At 39.4% G+C, this 21448-nt stretch overlaps 1 protein-coding gene across 1 annotated transcript in view; it reads right to left on the reverse strand.

Moving 5' to 3' along the window:
- The window catches only part of trpc7b (transient receptor potential cation channel, subfamily C, member 7b), a 71622-nt gene that overhangs the window by 28828 nt on the left and 21346 nt on the right, over nt 1-21448 (reverse strand). Inside the window, exons 4-7 of the mRNA XM_080900308.1 lie at nt 15597-15761; nt 8845-9061; nt 7304-7537; nt 4202-4466 (exon numbers count right to left, since the gene is read on the reverse strand). Coding sequence (XP_080756434.1) covers nt 4202-4466; nt 7304-7537; nt 8845-9061; nt 15597-15761 — 881 coding nt within the window. The remainder of the gene's footprint in view (nt 1-4201; nt 4467-7303; nt 7538-8844; nt 9062-15596; nt 15762-21448) is intronic.

The raw sequence follows: 21448 nt of genomic DNA on the forward strand, positions 1-21448 counted from the left end.
AGAGGACAATGGACAGAGCTGGATCACACACTCGCAAAGGAAATGACTGTGTCTTTTTTTGTACTTGTTCCTGGGTTTTTGAGAAGTCTACATTATGTCGGCATGTCGGGTTGTGGCCATCTTTCACCATTTCAACCCCATTAGACTCTGTTTCTACAGGTGAAATCGCCTTTCTGTCAGCTAACTCTTTGCTCTGTCTGCCTGCTCATCACGTTGCCTGAATCTCTGGCTCCATGCATGCAGCCAAGCAGAACCCACAGCCTTATGAGACCCTATGCTGAGGCTCAGCAGAGGGGTTACTGTATATGCACAGCATAGAAGTGTAAAGTGAGTCAGCATGGAGAGGCAGAGCCCGCACACTAGAAGTCTGGACACACACCTTTCATCATCAGGGATTCTAAGGTAAGGCATTTAAGGCAAATGCTCAGTGGGCCATAAAGTTGGTAATTACTCCCGGGTACACATACATCACGGCTGATAGGGACATATGAGGACAGGGTGTAAACAAATAACAGGGAATTCCTATCACTGCTTCTGGTATTTGATATCATCTGTTTTTATGTTTCGACCCCAGCTAGTTTTAGTCTTTCTTTTAGATATTTGACTGTTTTTATTTGGTTTTATCTATAGCTTATGCATTTTTATTATTTAGTTCCAGTGTACAGCACTTTGTGTCAGCTGTGGTTGTTTTAAAGTTCTCTATAAATAAAGATGAAATTGTATGGTATGTTGCTTTAAGCTGTGAATACTAATCACACTGTGTAACTTTGTTGAGAAGAATTTAATAGTTTTCTTTCCAGTGGTCAGCAGCTCTGGCCACTAAAAGATGTCAAAAAAAACAAAACAGGGAAAAAATGAAAAATGAGGATGAAAACAGTGTCAGTAAATGACTTCAAAATAAGGCAGAACTGTGCTCTTAGCGTAGCTTTTATTACATTACAATTTGGGTAAAAACATTTATCTGGCAGGCAGGAGGGTAGCCTATTGAGATTTACTCCCTGAACAGATTTTTTACCTGCTTTTGGCACTTAGCAGTGTTCATTCTGGATTTTGTAGACTGATACTTTTGAACCAAATGGACATGTAGACCTAAAAGCACGGTGGTGGACTGACAGGTGTACAAGCAGATTAGACGGCAGGCAGGCAGATGAATATCAAACAGTCTGACATGGTTGATTCTGCCAGGGACACTGAATTATAATCACTGCACAGCTGGCCAAAACGAAAACGGTAATAATACTCTGCTAAGGTTATCCTAACAATATGCAGTCTAATTTTTCATCTGTGGTTGTGTTGCGGTGATAAACTGCTGTACAAGCAACAGCAAATAAGATCACAGCACAAGCTGGCAAAAATCATGCTGCACTAAATCTACAAATTAGATTTGGGCTCGTTAGCAAAACTCAACAAATATCCCAGGCTCTCTTTAAACTAGGAGGGTGAATAAAGCAAGACAAAAAAAGCAATGAAAGAATTTTCCTGTATTTTCAGTAAATAAGAGAACAGTATATACCAGAGTAATTACAAACCAACTTGTAACACATGATTTGCTTTACTGGATTGAGCAGATATATTGTAATGTGAGCTATTTAAATCTGTAGATGTCTTTCTCTCAGAAAATGAGTAATGATAGGTGACAGAGCGAGACCTCAGAGAGTGTTTTCTTTCTCAGATGAGTGATGATAAACAGAATGATTCTGTCAGCAATCTAAGACAGATAACTTTCCTCCAAATATCCGACAATGACAGTGAAACATCCGCTGCCACTTTGATCGCAGCTGATAGGAAAGGATGGGTGAGCAGAGACACGGAGAAGCTAAAATGAAGAAAAAAAGGCAGAATAACTAAGATTGAGACTGATTTGTTGAAGCATCCAGTTGCTTTATAAGCAGATTTATACTGCAAAACAAATGATTTGTATGAAAGTGAATTAACAGGGGTGGCTGATACTGAAAAAGTGAAGTGAAAACATATTTTAAAAATTGTATGGGTGGTTTATGGCACCAGATGGTTAGTACAAGTTGTTCAGCTAAATGGTGCATTTCCATATTTAAAATGAATGACCCTGATAATACCATGAATGCAGCACTTAAGGAAGTGAAGTGCATTCAAAAAGCAGAATTTCAACTGCATGATTTTTAATTATGGAACATCAGAGTTCATCCTGGTTAGTTTGTGTGTGCAGAATGAGGACTAATAGCAAGAGGGTGCAAGAGGATATGTACATACTGTACATATTTAAAAAAGGGTTCATTTCTAAATGATTACAACTCATTCAGATGGTGTAAGTACTATACTTCTCTTGGTCTTGTTCAGTAGACGCCACATATCACAATCATCGGGATGACTGCTGATTTGATACCTGTCCAGATGATGATGATCATCATCGACACCCTCCGTGTGAGGGTAATTGCTGAAAAAAGGCTGGCTGTTCAGAGAGTGCCCAGTCGAAGAATATTAATGTTGAAAAAAAAAAAGCCTATAATCTGGAGAGCTTCATGGGGATGGATGAGGCTGGTGTCAGTGCAACAAGAGCCACCATACACAGACATCTTCAGGAGAGGGGCAACAACTGTTGCATTCATATCAAGCCAGTCCTGAATGAGAGCCTGAGCCAGAAATGTCTGTCGATTAAGGATGAAAACAACTGAATTGCTGGCGAAGTCCTCTATTCAGATGAAAGTCAATTTTGCATTTCATTCAGAAATCAAGGTCCTAAAGTCTGGTGATTAGAGAGGCACAGAATCCAATGTGTTTTAAGTTTAGAGTGAATTTTCCACAGTCTGTGATGATTTGCGATGCCTGTCATCTGCCGGTGCTAGTGGTGGTTGGTCCGCTGTGTTTTAAGTCCAAAGACAATGCAGCTACCAGGAGATTTTAGAGCATTTCATCCTTCAAGCTGTATGGAGATGCACGTTAACGTTTTCAGCGGGACTTAGGTTTGGCACACTGGGCAGGTGCTATTTCCACATGGTTTCCTGACCATATTATTACTATGCTTGTTTGGCTAACTATCTCACCTGACCGGCATCACATAGATAATCTGTTGGGCACTATTAAGAGGAAGATGAGAAACAGCTGAATTACAAATACAGAGAAGCTGAAAACCAGTATCAAAGCAGCCTGGACATCAGTAACAGTGCCACAAGCTGATCACCTCCATGCCATGCTGCATTAATGCAAGAACTCTTAGTAAAGAAGCCCTAACAGAGCATTGACTGTATACAGAAGTTGGATATTCTTGTACTGTAAATCCAGTTTTAATTAATCATAGTAAATATTCTAATAATCTGAGATACTGGATTTATGATTTACAGGAAGCTATAAGCCATAATCATCAAAATGAAAACAAAAAAGCTTAAAATATTTTACTTTGCATGAAGAATATAGTATAAAGAACAAGGATAAAGACAGAACACTGTCTACTTTCTGGTTATTAGAGCCCACTGCGTCTTGCCTGGCACAAATATGGAGCAGGCTCTCCTTGCTGCTTTTGTTGCTTTGATATGCTCAAATCTTAGTAGTAGGTCGAAATGCTTGGCCTCATAATTAACCAGTTGCCGTATCATTTTCCTTCCAGACAGTACTGGCCTTGAAATGATATCAATATTGATGCAATTCCCAGAGCTCAGATTGAATCTGACATTGATATCTCTTACTGTGATGTCAGTTTCATTTCATTTTTCTTTTGGTCACGGTAGCAGAGTGGTTTGCTCAGTAAACACAAAATGGTGATAGGGAAATGACTGGTGTCATATCCACAATTTTGTTAAAGCTATGAAATCAAATCACAGTTCACCAGTGTCTTGAGATTTTAGTAACAGTGTATCCAATTCACTTTCTCAATATTATATTTAACCAAATAGACCGATTGCCTGAGGGTAGATTAAAGTTCGATCTCTGCTTCTGATAAGACGCCACAGATTTAATGAACGACCTCAGTCAAAAGGGCATGTCTTATACTGTCCTTGGGGTGCTTTAACTTTAATACTTTAACAGATTTGTTTTTTCCCTTTTGCCGTCTTATGTAAAATGATCAGTGCGGGGTTGTGTTTTAAAATGCTGCACCATATTTCTGAAAAGTTTTGGAGAAGTGAAAGGGACAAAGTTTCAGAAATGGAGAGAGATGGTCAGACCACACATAGTCACACACATTCTCCCAGCATATACTACTCCACTCTGACAGCCAGGTATAACTCACGTGGTGAAGGCAGGGTTGTACTTTGCTCCGAGGTAATATGAGTACAGGTTGAACATGCCGATCATGAAGGCCACAAACACCATGATGAAAATGACCATAAACTTGAAGATGTCCTTGACTGTGCGCCCCAGTGAAATCTGCAGGGGTCCAAAGCTCTCATTGGCTGGCAGTATGTAGGCGATGCGAGAGAAGCTCAGAACGACGGCGATGGCGTACAGGCCTTCTGAGATGATCTGAGGATCTGATGGGCGCCACTTGTTTCTGGCTGAAGGGAGAATAAGCCACAGAATGGTTGCTTTGTAATATTATAATTTTATTAGCAAATCAGACATTAAAAGGGATCTTTGGCCATTTTTTTTCACCTAATTAACTACACTAAATAAAATCTGATATGTTAAACAAACTCTGTAATTAGTGCTGAAATGATATTCATATTCGGTTCGAGCCCCGGCTTGGACAGTCTTGGTCGTTGTGTCCTTGGGCAAGACACTTCACCCGTTGCCTACTGGTGGTGGTCAGAGGGCCCGGTGGTGCCAGTGTCCGGCAGCCTCGCCTCTGTCAGTGTGCCCCAGGGTGGCTGTGGCTACAATGTAGCTTGCCATCACCAGTGTGTGAATGTGTGTGCGAATGGGTGGATGACTGGATATGTAAAGCGCTTTGGGGTCCTTAGGGACTGGTAAAGTGCTATATAAATACAGGCCATTTACCATATTTTAATTCAGAAGCCAGCTTGGAGGGATTCAAGATTTAAATATCTGCTAATAACTGTTTCAAACTGTTGCTGATGCTGAATATGTACTAGCACTTTATAAACCAAATATTAAACGTTACATAAGAAGGGGTTAAAGCGGTGTTACCTTAAACTCTACTGTGCACATGCAGTTTGTCACTCATCGTCCCATTGCTTGCTATTCAAAGTCTTTCTGGTTACAACGCACTGAGTAAACCTCTGGTTGTAGTGCGATCCAAATGTTTGTAAGATATGTTTCTATGAAGAATAATCTCAGCTTTAAGAAGCACGGATTTCGACGAAGGAGACGGTGCAGTAAGAAGATGGATTAAGTGAGGAATGGAAAAACGAAAGTCAGAGTAAAAGTTTGAAGAGAAGAGCGAGTGGAGCAAGAGGAGGGAAAGAAATTAGTCTGAGCTGTGTGGACGGCAAAGGGAAGGGATAAAGGGATAGTGTGTCCAAGGAGAAGTAAGGACAGCTAGAGAGAGGGAGATCAGGAAATAACTGAGATATCAAAGGAGACTGATGTGGCTAGGTGGCAATGTAAGATACAAGAGAGATGAGTCAAATAAAAGAAAAAGAGCTTCCATTTCACTATTTTATCAAAATCATAGTTTATTAGTATAACATTTTCACACCTTTACAGATATTGGGACATTTAGGGGAAGGTTTATGAGGATTATATGTGAGAGTGCAGTAATAGAACCTTTATCGATTTATTGATATGTCATGACAGAGTCAGGCCACCAGATGACAGCACTGATGAAGGTTCTATTAGTGGACCGCTAAGTGCACAGTGCAGTGGGCTGCAGCCTGTGGCAGGGTTTGCTATGGTGGAGGCATGTTTTTGTTCTGGTGTTTAACTGAATGCATGCTTATCATTCAGGGATTAAAGATAATGTTGATTTTTTTGTCATTCTTTTTTTACTCATTCTGGTCATCTGACTGCAGTAGCATGTGTGTAGCAGCAAATCAACCATTGCAGGGATTGTTTTATTACTGTGAAGATCTCCAGGTGACAACCCCAATTCTGAAGGAGTAGTGATGCTGCATAAAACGTAATTAAAAAGAGAACTAACCCAGATTTTATTCACAACGGAACAAACAAAACATATCAAATTTTAGAGAGAGAAAATGCAGTGTTTTAGAAAAAATATTAGCTCATTTTGAATTTGATGCCAACAAACATGGCTCAAAAAAGCTGAGACAGGATGATGTTTACCACCAGATGTTTACTTATTAAAAGAAGAGTGGATGCAACCACTCTTCTTTTAACAAGTAAACATCTGGTAACTGAAAAGACCAGTTTTCTGTTCCATGATGTGCCAAGTTTTTTCAGTTCCTGAAAGGTCTGTACTACAGAGGGTCGAGTTTAGCATCTGGATTCGTCTACTATGAAGTTGTAATAGCTTTAATATTCTCTCTCATAAATATGTAAAGCCTTCCCTGAAAAAAGATGTCATCTGGGTGGCAGCATATGTTGATTTAAAACCTGTATATACCTTTTAGGACTGATGGTGCCTTTCCAGATGTGCAGGTTGCCAGTACCACAACTAAAGCAACCTCATACCATCAGAGATGTTCATTTTAAGTTCACTTTGGTCCAGACATGATGGCACATTTATTCACATATTGTTTCTTCTTTGCATGACAGACCTTTAACCTGTATTGTAGTTGGCTATTGAGCTCACGCATGTCATGATTTCCATGGCAGAATCACACCTTGTTTGAATGCAGTGCTGCCTGAGGGGCTGAAGATCACAGGCATTCCAATATTGATTTTCAGCCTCATCTCTGATTTTTCCAGATTCTCTGACTCCTTTGATTAGATATTCGACATCTTCACAATTTTCCACAGGGGAGCATTATTCTGATATTGTTCTACAATTTGTAGATGCGTTTGTTTTTTTTTTTTGCAGATTGGTGAACCTCTGCTCATCTTCTGAGAAACTCTGCCTTTCTAAGATGCTCTGTTTATACCCACTCATGTTGCTGACCTGTCGCCAGTTACCCTAATTAGATGCAAAATGCTCCTCAAGCTGTTTCTTTTTACAACCACTTCCCTTTTCAGCCTTTTTGTTACCCCCTGTCAAATCTTCTTTTGATTGGTGCCATCAAATTCAAAATGAGCCAATATATTTTGGAAAACGGTTGCGGATCTAAAGAAATACATTTTCAGCTTCAAGTATCATGTGCAGTCCGGGTTTCTGTAATTAATGGCGTTTTTGCACTCATCTAATTTGCTATTCCTTATCAGTGACTGATGTAGCCCAACACTGATTCAAGCACCTCTATATAATATTGATAACAATATCTATAATATAAATGTAGCTTATATTTAACTTACATGATTCTTTTTATTGACTACTCACCGTAAGTGAAATAAGCCACTTCATCAGGCAGTGAGGCGCTGCTGAGGTCGTCATCTGGTACATGCATGTCGACATATTGCTGGGCCTTGGATGCCTTCAGGAATGCCATGAAGCGTGCCGTGAAGGATGCCACGAAGATGGATAACATACCAAAGTCCAGAACATTCCAAAGGTGCATGACATACTCCCTGGGTCCGTCACTCCAGATCTCCTTGCACTCTGACCAAATCATGCCTGAACATAAAAGACACATATAGACAAAAATAACACAAAAATAAGGAGGCCATTGCCAGCACTTATATAGGGATGCATAAATGAAGCACGTACAAACAGATGTCGACAACAAAGCTTGTAATTGAAAATGAACCACTCAGACGTGTGGCACTTACAGATCAGGTGGATGCAAACACATACACACTCCATTCTCTATTTGGAGCCAAAACACAGTTAAAATTGCCTAGAGAGAAGGCGCCCTGATCAGTATCATCTCTCTAACAATTACTGGGCCTTCAAAGCATGCTACCGGAATTACAATTACCACATCTAACTAAGCCACCACTCAATGCACACACATACACTCACAGATTCATGTAGATAAACAGTCACATGTGCAGCGGCTGCTAAAAATTTACTGTAGATGGGGAAAAAAATGTTGCCATTACATATAAACAAATAAAAACAGAGGCACATGTGCACCAACATACACAGACCACACACATAATATTGTTAGAGTGTGTGCATGAGCGGAAGCAGATGGGAAGCAGCTGAGCTCTGACAGATACTGCTGTGGGCTATTTATCCACCAAGTTTGTCTTTGTCTGCCTGTCTGTCACCCTCTTCTATCTCCTTCGATTCCTCACGCCTGCCTTCCTGTATTCCACGCACACACCCTACTCTGCTTTCTTTTGTCGCCCTCAACTACTCCCAACTTTCCTTCCATTTTTCTTTCATTCCGTTCCTCCCTCTTATATTTCCTCTGCACAGCCTCCCAGGTCAACCTCCCAATTTCCCTCCAGGTTATCGTTAGGACTCAGCGGGGCTACTGTCTGCGCTGTACCAACCAGAAAATTTCTTTTTGATCTTCGGAGGATAAAAGAGCATGATTTGTTGTGTTGCTGTAACCTTGGCTTTCATTCACTTGCCTGGTAGGGCACTCTATTAAACTTGAATTACACCTCATATCAAAGGTGGGCAAAAAGTTTTCTGACTATTTCCAGACTGTTTACTGATTTATGGTGAAGGTGTATGTAGAAAAAAACTTGAAAAGAAACTTTGGATTAGCATAGAAAAATGTGCAAACCTAGGACAAAGTATATTCATGGTTAATAACATAATAAAGTGCACGCATTGCAAAAAAAGAACACGCTCAGCTGTGCCTTGCTTACTTGGCACATCAAGGTTATTTTTTATCACGTTGGACAATCTGCTTTGACAGGGACAATCTATTCTAATCTAATCAACTGATGTGCATTTTAATTGGCTGTAACTGTGCACAGCCACACTGTGTGTGTGTGTATGATTTGATTGAAAGGGTGACTTACCCAATACCCACTTCATTATCAACATCTCTGTCCAGGAAAACTGGGTGGTTTTGACCCTGAACACCTGTCGAGGATGGTCTGTGATGGTCTCGTTGGGAAGGTTCTTTACTCCTTCAAAGCGGTCGGAAGCATTGACAACCAGGAGACCCAGGAAGATGGTGAAGGAGACAGCGTGAGCCACAAACTTCATGAAGGGGCTTCGCAGGATCTGACCAAGCTGGAAGTGAAAAAATTTAGGAACTTCCAATGTGTTTACTATTCCAATGCGTCAAATATTAAGAATCAATTATGGTAATATAGATATAGATTAACAATATCAATTTAAATTTGCATTTACTGATCAGAAAACAAATTGTAAAAAACAAAAACAGCGGGGTATTGACACATTAAGCAAAATTTCACTGTCTATCTGTGATTACAATAGCCAACAAATTCTGTTTTACAGTAAAGAAACATGTTTGAGTGCTTTTTGGACGGACAATATTGCAGCCAAGCTCAACATCTGCTTTTATTTACTGAGATGAATCATGCTTTCTGCAGAGTTCCTGAGACTTTGGTCCTCAGAGAGAGCAAAAAATGCTGCAAAGCACCACTACACCACCATTTTAGCAGACAAACAGCAGCTGTTGTAATTCATGAATGTGCGTAACCACCGATCACTCTCACACACACATTATGCCAGAGTAACTAGATGCCAAACCATTAGCAGAGCCTGTGGAAATGCACTGCATCAAGCAAAAGTAATGCAAGACGGTACAGCACAAATAGCATTTAACAAGCCACCACACAGAGGGGCATTTTTGTAATTGCACATAAGTGTGCCAAGTCACACAAATGCACTTACACACTTAGACACACGCACACTTCTAACCCCATACGGGCATTTGAGATCCCAACATTTGCTACTCTCTGAACCTGCTGTGTTCAATATTAACTACCCACAGGATATCTCTACTCTCTGCATGAACAATAATACATCAGATTCAGTAGCTCTTCCCATGCCACACACACACTGCTAAATCATGGGGGAAGAGGTTGTCTGGTAATTTTTAACCTTGCAAAACCTCCTTTAAACCTCCTCATGACACCTTCATCCCTCCCAGCATCTGTGCCGATCCATTTCACTCCTCAGGTTAAATAAGATGGTCATCTCAGATCAGACCTTCTGCTGTGTGGCGACTGCAGACTCCATGGGTTTCTTTAGTGTGATGGTGATAAGAGCTTGTCTCCTCCAACAAAATGGCAGCTGCTAGCAGGAGGTATGTGCATATTAAATAAGTAAAAGCCTGGTGTGAAAATCATCTAAAGCCAGGATGGATCTTCTTTTTCTCTTATTATAAGGTCTTTTTACCTGGGAGAATACATAATGTTTCTTAAGTGTGATCAAAATGTTCTAAAATTTAGCCCATAAAAACCTTACCCAATTTAAGTTTGGCTAATTTCCTGTTCAAGATAATCATTTCGGGCATACCCAGACAGCTTCCAGTGCTGCAGAAGCTCCCAAGATGTCAATAAAGATCACTTGGGATTTCATCTCAAACCTGCACAGACAGCAAACTAGAACTTCTTTTTAAAACTGATGTGTATTACCCATGAAGGTCCACTGCTGGTGTTGATAGCTGGACCTCTTACCACGACCAAGCAGCTGAGAGCAGTTTTTAGCTGAAGGTTCAGTGCTTTAGATGAGGAAAGAGATCTGAAGGATGCTTTTCTCCCCCAAACATTCACAGGGTTCTGCACCGTGAACTGATCCCTCAGGGAGATGCTGTCAATGTGGAGCTTTACTGTAACGTCTACTAAAAACACACTGAAAATGCGAATACGATTTTTGGCCACAGCCACATAATCTTTACTCACTGTCAACAGTTCTTTAAGTCCTGTTCTGGATTCTTTTTTGACCTCCTGGATGCGTCACAGATGAAGTCTCTATTTGTGGAGATGGTGATTCACTGGAGTCTCAAAGCTTTAAAAAGTGGCTTTGTAACCCTTTCCAGACTGCTAGATGTCAATGACTTTGCTTCTCATCAGTTTTTGAGTTTTTTTAGATCGTGGCATGATGTGTTGCTTTTTGAGATCTTTGGTCCGGTTTTACTTTGTCAGACAGGGGTCGCAGTAGCTCAGGAGGTAGAGCAGAAGATGATCAGAGGATTGGCTGCACCAGTCTGTGTGTTAAAGTATCCATAGGCAAAATACAGTTGCTCTCTGATGCACTCACTGGAGTGTGAATGTTAGATAGAAAGCACTTAAGTAATCAGTAATCAGGCACAGACTGGTGAAATTGAACTCAGCTTTCAAAAAAATATGGTTAATCACAGTTAATTCATAATTTAAAAAGGACAGATTTTTTTTTGCCTAATAAATGAAATGATTATTTACAAACTACATTTTTTATTTATTTGGGGTCTCTTTATCCAACATCAAAATTATTTGATGATTTGAAACATTTATATATCAGTAATATACAGAAACAAAGACACCAGGAAGGGGGCAAACACCTTCTGTAAAACACCTAACCCTTTTTCACAGCACCATGGCATCCACTTAGAGGTGTAAGAGAAAACGATCTTGAAGCAAAAATGGCAATGCTTTTGTGTTTTTTTTCTGGACATTTCCTGGAACTTTTTGAAATTTTTGTAAAGAAAGACTATGAATAATTTATAAATTTACACCCATCTAATCAATTCAGGGTCACTAGATAGACTAGAGCCTATCCCAGCAACCAAAGGAAAAGAGGGAAGGTTACACCCTGGACAGGTCATCAGCCTGTCGCAGAGCTAACAGAGAGAGACAGACAACCATTCACACTCACATTCACACCTATGGGCACTTCAGAATCTCTAATTAACCTAACCTTACTAACTGCATGTCTTTGGACTGTGGGAGGAAGCTGGAGTGCCCAGAGTGAACCCACAGCCACATGAAAAGATCTTATTTTTTCCTAAAATATATTAAATACACTGCATACTTTGGGTTAACTATATAATCATATAGAGGACCTTTACTAATGTGTACATTTTCACGTCTATACTCTGTTTCTCTTTGCAGCTATCTCTTTAATTCAAACTAAAGAGATATTTCCAGCAATGCAAACTACACTGCATTCTGGTTAGTGAGCCTTAATATATACAATATTAATCAAATAGCTTCCTCATTTTATATTGGACTGACGTAAATATTTGAAAGAATTTGCTCAGTGCTTGGAGGTAAAATAAATGAAGTCTGCTATGTTGCTTGCTTTACCCTGACCTACATTAGCTGTAAAAAAAAAAAAGAAACCTGTCCTTTGTATACTGATAAGGATTTTTTTTTGGTACTGGCTTCGAATTTGAATCTCCCATGAGACAAAAGGAGGCCAAGAAAAGCTAGGACGGAAACAAAAAATCTCAAAGTGTGTCCAAAATTTTAAAACCGCAGGCAGCCGTGTCAGAGATAGCATGCAAAAATATATTTCAACCAATTAAGTAGATGATGGACTGCAGAAAAGTAATTAATGAAAAAATAATTACTTAATATCGGCGCAACATGTAGCATTTGGAAATGTCAGCGTATCATTGCCAAATTGATTGTCATCGTTGGTATAATTATCATTAATAAAGAGCCTCGTCATGCCTGAAATACTCTGTGAAAATAAGGACGAGGTTTACCATAGTTTCAGAATCATAAGCTTTCCTTACACGTACTCTTACCTTTTCACTATAAATCTGCAAAGTTAGTGATACAAATGAATCCTTGACTAACATGTGAAACTTGGTTCATCAAGTCTCCAAGGCAATTTTCCTCTTCATCACTTGTTCTCTTTTTCTGACTTTTTATCTATTTTCAGTTACTCGCGGAAGGCTGAAAAATTTCACGTCACTCACCATATTTTAACCTCTTCAATCAATAAGAAGCATTCTATCTCTGATCGCACATCTGCTTTTCATCACTTCTGAAGCATATCGCTGCTATTTTTCACCCAAAGAGGATTTTCAAAGCAATTACAGTATCCATGTTTTTTCTGCCTGCTCTCAATGACTTACTACTTCTGTTACAGGAACAAAAACACTGTCTTTATCGCCCCAGGCTGATATGAAATGTAATATGATGTGGGATTTTAATAATTGTGTGTTGTAGTGTTGTAAAATGGGGCATATTATGGGCTGTAAAAAACAAGCAATTGATAAGATGAGATGAGAAGAACTAGATGATTAGCTGCAGGTGCAGGAGGCTACACTAAACACAATCAACCAGAACACATCAAAGCTTTCTCTCTGCGTTTGTCTGTCGAACTGTATTTTTGTTCTGATTTACACTGTCTTTATCTATTTCATTATCAAATCCATTCTACTTTTTGTTTCTGATGAGCTGCGGTCACATGGTCACAAAGCATGCATAAACATCTGTTTTGTCTCTTGGCTATTTTTTTTGATTAGGCTGCTTTTATTATTCTACCCTCTGTAGTTTTGCTTTATCAACATCACACATGTCCCTGGTCTGTTAAAACAACATGCACATTAAAAAAATTAAATAAACGTGACACAGCAACAGACACAGTAACAGCACAACTATAAGCTGTACGTCCCATATTTGCTTCTCTGCCCTGCTTCTTTTTCTCAGCTGTCTCTCACATGACACGAAACGTCAGGCAGTCACATGCAGTGTCATGATTTGATTGATTCATAATTAGATGTAATCATACATCCACACATATGCACACATGTGAATACGCACACAGAAACACACACATTAACATAACACAAGTGTTTTTTGCGACAAGTGCTTCATGATTGGTGGATAACCTGTCACGGCGAGTGAGATGAGCCGTGTGGAAATAATAAAGGAGGATCCAATTGCAGGAAGTAGCGAAGGTGTGAAGGTGGTTTATTGAACACGAAATATAAATAGACAAACGGCAACCGGAGAATGAACTAAACTCTACTGGGAACAACTAACTACTGAACATCAACCAGAACACGAACTACAAGAGAATAAGAAAACAATCCATAATGCAAAAAACACACCTAACATGACAACTCAAAATACTGGGTCAAACTGACCCAGAACCGTGACATAACCTCTAAGTTTTATGGTTCTCCAGCTTCTCATGCACGGCTAACATCCGGTGCTCTCGCTCTCTAGTCTACAAAATGACTAATTCATCAGTCACGCCTACCATGAACTGCTCAAAGGTCCTCAAATCTGAGTGTAGACACACACACACACACACACACACACACACACACACACGCACGCACACACGCACGCACACACACACACACACCACTTGGTGATGATGAGGTGCAGGATTATTCAGGTTGATGAGAAGATTTGCATAACCGCTTACTCAGCTCCTGTGTCTGAGTGTGGCCGATGTCATATTGTGTCACTTTAGAAAATACAATCTGCTTGATGAGAATGAAGAAAATGTCAGAAAATGTCCCACATGCCCTATAATCAAACAGTTACTATATTGTGTTCTGAAACTGTAAATCTGTAAGTTTTGACATTTCATTTGGCCATATCTTTAGAGTCTAGTGCATATATATTCCTGTAAATACCCTAACAAGGTTATAAGGTTTGTGTCATTTATAGTAGAACCATATTTAGTATTTTAGGGAAAAAGTGGATTATTGTCTGTAGCAACAATGTCTGTAAAAAGGGTACAACTACAGAGATGAGGTGGAATCAAGATGACTACAGCTTAAGAAATTGGAAAAACCTATATTAAGTGCTTATTGTTTATTTGTGATAATTCTGTATAACCTAGGATTGTATTTTTATATTCAGGATAATTGTATAGAATACAGGTTGTTAGTTAATAATTAGGGAATATAAAAAAATCTGTCTGTAATGTTATACACAATTTAAGAAAACCTTTTTTATACTGCATGAGCTTATAACATGCTTGGGGTCCTAGCTTCATGGGTAGTAACAATTGCATCTCTAAGATCAGTGGTGATGTCTTTACCCCTTGGCACTGTGTAAACACAACAATGCTCAAGATGAAACAAACTTCCAAAATTTCCTTGATTTTAAGACTTGCTGGGCACCGGACGATTTTAAAAGTTCTGATACCTAAAAACATTTAGAATTAAAAGAGGTACGTTCTTTTTCACATGACTCTATCAGGGGCTGGGTCTGTGACCCAGCGTTTTGAGTTTATTTATGTTTTTTTGTGTTAAGTTGATGATAGTAAGTTCTTGTGTTATTGTTCGCTAAGATTTAGTTGAGGTTTATTCTAGTTTTTGTTTCAGCTATGTCTCTTTGGTTATGTGTCTTGTTTCCTGTCTAGTCTGTCACGTGTTTTGTGTCACACTTCAAGTTCTGCTCAGTCTGAGAGTAGATGATGATGATGAAGCTAAGATTAGAATAATAAAAGCTGAGCCTAAATGTTGAGCTGAGAAGCGAGTCTGAGATGTCCTGAAATGAACTAATCCTAAGTTAATATTAAGGCCTTTGCTGTCGTTCCAACCTCAGGGCAAACTTTAGATTCTCCCCAACTTGTGGTAAGGTCATATGAGCAACAAAGAACAACATTGGGAATTGTGTTTCCTGATGGGTAATGAGCCTATAAGCTGCATGATGAGACTTCAAGTGCAATTTGAAATACTATAGTTGGCTGCAAATAATAGGTGGAACAAGAATAGAAAATAATATTTTACTGAGAAGCAATAGTGCATAGATACAGCAATAATAAGTTCCCTAAACTATATGTGTGTGTATTTTAACTGTAGTTTGCAATTGTGTTTGCGCATGTAGCTATCTGTCCATACCTTGCTACATGGCATTATCCAGTAGGCAATAGCCAGGAATGGGAGGCCTACAGTTACTCCCAGGACTGTCCAGCACTTCACACCAATGGACTGCTGCCTCAGGCCAGGCAGATTCTCATACCAGATAGTCAGCAGTTGCTGCTGGCAGTTCGGATGAGCAACGAACTGAAACAGAAGAAAATAAACAAGAAACTTAAATCAGTGGAGAACGAAGGAAGATGAGACAGTTTGGGTACAGGGCAAGGATGGTTAAAGGATGAGAAAGACAAACAGGAAAGGGCGAGTGGTGCTAAAAGCAAACAGCTAGTGATGCCAGGATTTTCAAGGAACAACTCACACTAGCTTCATATGACAAAAAGCTGCTTACATAGTCAGGCCGAATAGAAGTATAGAAGTTTTACATTAAGGCAGGTCGTCTTTAATTTAAACCAGAAACAAACCTTGAATATTTTTCTCCAACTTTAGACATGAATCTACTGGGATGGACCCCTTGTAATCTCAGTAGCTCTAGTTATCTAGTTATAAGTCCCACTCATGAAAATCCTCTCATCCAAAATGTGCATCTGCAATAACAAAGGTATACAGCTGAAGGACATAGTTTCAGCCAAGGCCTGACTCACCACGCCTGGGACAGGCTGTATGATGTTGAAAGTCGTTAAACATTCAATGACTGCAGGATACATCAATGATGTGATGTATGTAGTTTATAAAATGTGGGTTTTGTTTTGTTTGTTTTATTAGCACACAAAGAAGATGACTATAACTAAAAACGATATTTCAAATATTAAAAATATGCTACCCAGGCACACACAAGTGGCCAACACTGATCCTTTGGTTAAAGTGGAAAACCCAAATTTAGATGCATTGGGAAAAAGGGATGTCTAAGAATGAACAAAGTGTTCGTAAATATCTAAAAAAGCAGCCGGTTAAAGTCCCAGGAAAGCAGCAGCAAAGCATTCCTGTGTGAATGTCTTTCAAGCTTTTAATAAATTTCCTCTGCCAGTGTGGGTTCTTGGTATGTTACATCTTTAATGGATGGAATAAAAAAAAATGGTTTCAAGCAATGGGTCTTGAAAATAAAGAAAGTAGGAACATTGTAAGACATGAAATGTTTTTTTGCCTCAATATCATGAATTGATGGCAATTATGTGTCTTTCAAAGATTTTTTAATCCTTATTATCTTAGTGAAAGAAAGGATATAATGATAAATAGAAAGTTGAGTGAGAGTCAAAAGAAGTCGCTGTAGCCCACGTGTTTTGTGCGCTTAACGTTCAGTCACTAAGTCAAAAATCTTTATGTATAGATTTTTACAACATGTAAGCTAATATAAACCCCAAAAACCCAAACTGAAAACGTCATTTGAACCAGCACTTTTGACACATGCATTTGTATACACCATTTACAATCTACCACAGCTGGGCTAATTGCTGTGTAACACATATATCTGACATTTAAAACCATAAAACAAGGCAATTAAAGTCCAAAGTCCAAATATTACCTTTGACACAAGATTTACTCTAGTCTCTGAAAGACCACCTGTAGAAAGTGTATCTCAGTACACTGGACACAAATTACTTACAGGGTTTGTGTTATATTACAGAATGGACATCAGCGAGATCAGGCCCAACATTTCGATTATTCGTATACTTTGTCTTTAAAGTGACAAATGCTGAAAATCCAGTGGTAGTAAAAGGTAATAGAGACATTAATGCCTTGACGACAGATCAGTATGTTTTAAGTTACAAATATCAATTTCAAAGCAGAACCACAAAAACAATTCCACCTGGCTGTCCTGCTGCATACAATGGAAACTTGCCCATTACGGTGGGCAAATTGATTCTGTATGAAGCTGGATTGCACACTGAGCACAGAGAAGTCCTCCTGGAGTTGGCCCCTCAGGGTTTGCAGGTTTCTCAGATGACATCTGTCAGGGAATTCAGGATTTAACCCTCCTCTTTACTGAGAAATTCACACCTATTTTCAAAGAACTCAGAGCTGCTCTGAAGTCTCCCACTGTCTCTTCCATAGTGTGGCTTCCGTCTTACTGTCGACATAAAATACAGTCACTGCTTTTCCTTGGAAGAACAGTTTGAGTTCCTTACATAGTTGAAAATGTCACCAAATATGTCAACTTAAAAAGCAACTTAAAGCCAGAGTATTGATCTAACAGTCCACAATAAATGTCCTGACTTCTTCGCCTGGTTTAAAACATCAATAGAGCACCTTAAAATATGAAAACCGTCAGATTTCAGTATGCAGTGTGATGGGTGGTCATTGTCTATCTCACGTGGATAATATGTTAAACAGCCATGACTACTGTGGATGACAAAAACGTATTCTTCTCAAGCTTCATCTAAAATTCTCCTTGACATCTTTGTGGTCAGTGTCTCTCTGTGGACACAGGTGTGGAAAGCAGAGCCATGTTTTTGACCTTTTCACAACTCCAGTGAATTTGTCACGGACCCGGTGCCGGGGACTCGGGGTTCGTGAACAGTGTGGACCTTTATTGTTATTAGTGTATTGGATGTATGTTTGCTGCACTGTGCTCTTGTGTTCCATGCTGGTGTGTGTGTGTGTGTGTGTGAGGCTGGAGGATGAAGGACAGCCACCTGCAGGCCTGATGGGTGTGGCCCTGCCAGCTGCTGGTCACGCCTAGCTTACCACACACCTGCTTCTGATCAGGATCGTCGGGGGAGCTACTTAACAGAGCGATGGAGCTTCCTCCGGCGCAGGATCGTTGAGTTAGACTCCATGTCAGTGTTTCTAGTGTTGTTAAAGTGTATGCCTGCCGGAGTTGGTGCCATAACGGCTGTGTCTGTGTTTTTCCCCAGGAGGACAGTGGAACACAGGACTGCAAGACACACGGGGTGTGTGAAGGCACAGGGCAGAGAGCACGGGATACCAGCACTTGGGAGAAGACACGTCACGGGAGACACATTTCATTCTCCCACCATTCCAGCTTTTGTGCTTTCATGGTTTTTAAGCCTTTCATTTGTTATTAAAGTTCTAGAATTGATCTAAATGCAGGTCAAAATGGATGCAGACAAAGTTTAATTTAACAAGAAGGTATATCACAGGATATAACATGAACTGACAGGTAAATTTAAAAAATGCAAAACAAGACAGCAAAGAAATAGCAACAGGTGGTGGTTAGCACATTGAATTAACAAAGATAGATGGAATGTCGGGACTATACTTGCACAGGGGGAGATGGAAATATTTAAGCCTGGATAGCCAATGAGAAGGTGGGAAAGACAAAGAAGTAAAGAAAGCATAGTAAAGAGACAGGTTACCAAATTAAAGAGGACACAATAAATATCAAATGTCTCAAATCCAAAAAGTGTTTTAGAGAAGGCTAAATGCTGGTGGTATTGGGGAGAACTTTCTTCAAGTTTCCCATTATGTTAAGCAAAAACGTCTGGGTTATAACCCACAGGGAAACATAAACAACAGCAAACAGGAAAATCCCCTCAGCAGGTGCAGTGGTCTGCACTTCCTTTATGGGGAATTACAGTTTTTAATTATGAAAAGTATGCATACTATACATGATACTTCAATACAACTAAATTAACAAATGCCAAGAGGGTAAAATTGACATGATTAAATATTACATATTTGCGAAAGGGCATCTGGTGCTAATTTACTTTTCCAAGTATCTCAAGTAGCTTAGTGTCCATTCTGAATATCTATTTCTAGTACTTGAGTATTGTGTATTCATAAAAATCTGAATATATTACTACCTAAACGAAGTCAAGTGGCAACCTTTAATACATTTGTGTTTATGGTTTCCACTTGAATTCATTTAAAAAGAAAAATGGCAACAAGCAGGATGGAAAATCAATTTAATATACAAAGTGCAAAATAAATAAGGCAATAAGAAGTGGTGCATTTTCACATTAATTACAGAGTTTATTCTAAGTAAGGCAGTGATAAATGAAAGCCAGCAAAGGTCTTACAACGCAGGAGAAGATGGATGTTTTTCTTCCAGCTGGAGGAAGGATGTGGACAACCAAGCAATCAATGTTCAGTCAGCAGTCAGCTAGTGGAACAATCAAACGTTGTGTTTGTGTGTTTTGTATTCACGTCTAAGATTTCAGCAACACCTCACTTCTGGTCATGTGTGCTCTCCCTCGATTTCTGTTCACTTTATTGGGTTCACCCAGTCAATCAATGCCTATCCATCACTTCACCAGTGACCCTTGATCATCACGTTTGAGGAACATTTATCTGAGCTGACAATTGACATTTTCTGCTTCCTCCACCGATTGAAACAAACACATACAATTTGCATATGGCTGAAAAGCCTCAAACAGTAATACATACACCACCACCCATTCAGTTACTATAACTTACCACTGATCAGTCCATCAAACCAATAACCCCTGACATGAAAGCCTCCTGTGTCCATCTACATGCTCTACATGCAGTCACGCTCCACCTGGTTTCCATGGCAATCACACCCTCCCTCTCCTCTTGCCTGGTGTAATTAGCTGCCTGGTATTGGTCATGCTCTCTTGTACAGGATACAAAAAAGCAACCTGTTTAATGCCCAAAACACACGTGTGTGCGCGCGCGCACACACACACACACACACACACACACACACACACACACACACACACACACACACACACACACACACATATACACATGTATACAAATACACCTGTGCGCATGCACAACTACACCAGGGAATTACCTGATTAAAGAAAACATGAGGCACATTAGGATCAGACAGGAACACGTGTGAGTGAGAGAGAATGGCAGGGCCAAATGGGGAAAAGGGATTTGGTTTGACATTTTCCTGAGCACCTCTGCACAGCAGGGATTAACTTTTACACACCGGTCAGTGAGTTGTTTACAAAAGGGTCCTGTGAGTCCACATTCAAAACAACACTCAAGCATACTGTACTGGAAATATACTGCACAAACAGATCAGAGAAACTAGCTTAGTTAGAAATAAGTCGGGTTACATGTTAAACTGCAATAAATAATGTATTTCTATCCATGCCATGGGAATTAAAGGTAGTGTGTTGCATTGGGTTGAATCATATCTGTCTAATAGACTCCACTTTGTTCATGTAAATAAGGAGTCTTCTTTACACAACTACACACACTAACGTTTATTATGGATTTCCAAACTGTTCCTTGCTAGGACTAATTCTGTTTACATTGCTCATATTTCCTTTAGGCAGTATCATTAGAAGGCATAGTATACATTTTTATGCTATGCAGATGATACCCAGCTATTTCTATATATGATGCCACACACCAGTTAGCTAGCAATGTCTTAAAGACATGAAAACCTCGATGACCTCTGAAGTTTCTGCTTCTAAATTCAGATAAAACTGAGGTTATTGTACTTGGCCCTAAAAATCTTAGAAACGTGATGTATAACCAGATACTCTGGATACAATTACCTTGGCATTAAGTAACAGAAAGAGGAATCTTGAAACCAATATTTTCACCAGGATTTGTTCTTAAATGTCCATAATAAACAAATATGCAGGACTTTCTTGCATTTTTACAAATATCTCTAAAATTGGAAACATCCTGTCTTAGAGTGGTACTGAAAAGCTAGTTCATGCATTATTATTTCTGGACTATTCTAATTCATTATTATCGGCTGTTCTAAAACCTCTCTGAATTTCAATTTATCCAAATTGCTGCTGTGAGAGTACTGACAGGAACTAGAAAGAGAAAGCAGATTTCTCCCATATTGGCTTCTATTCACTGGCTCCCTGTTAAAGCCAGAATCGAATTTATAGTCCTGGACCTCACATACAAGGTCTTAAATGTTCAGGCCCCTCATAATACAATATCACGCTAACAGTGCACTTTGCTCTAAGACT

The sequence above is a fragment of the Rhamphochromis sp. 'chilingali' genome (assembly GCF_963969265.1).
Source record: "Rhamphochromis sp. 'chilingali' genome assembly, chromosome: 13".
Classification (NCBI taxonomy): domain Eukaryota; kingdom Metazoa; phylum Chordata; class Actinopteri; order Cichliformes; family Cichlidae; genus Rhamphochromis; species Rhamphochromis sp. 'chilingali'.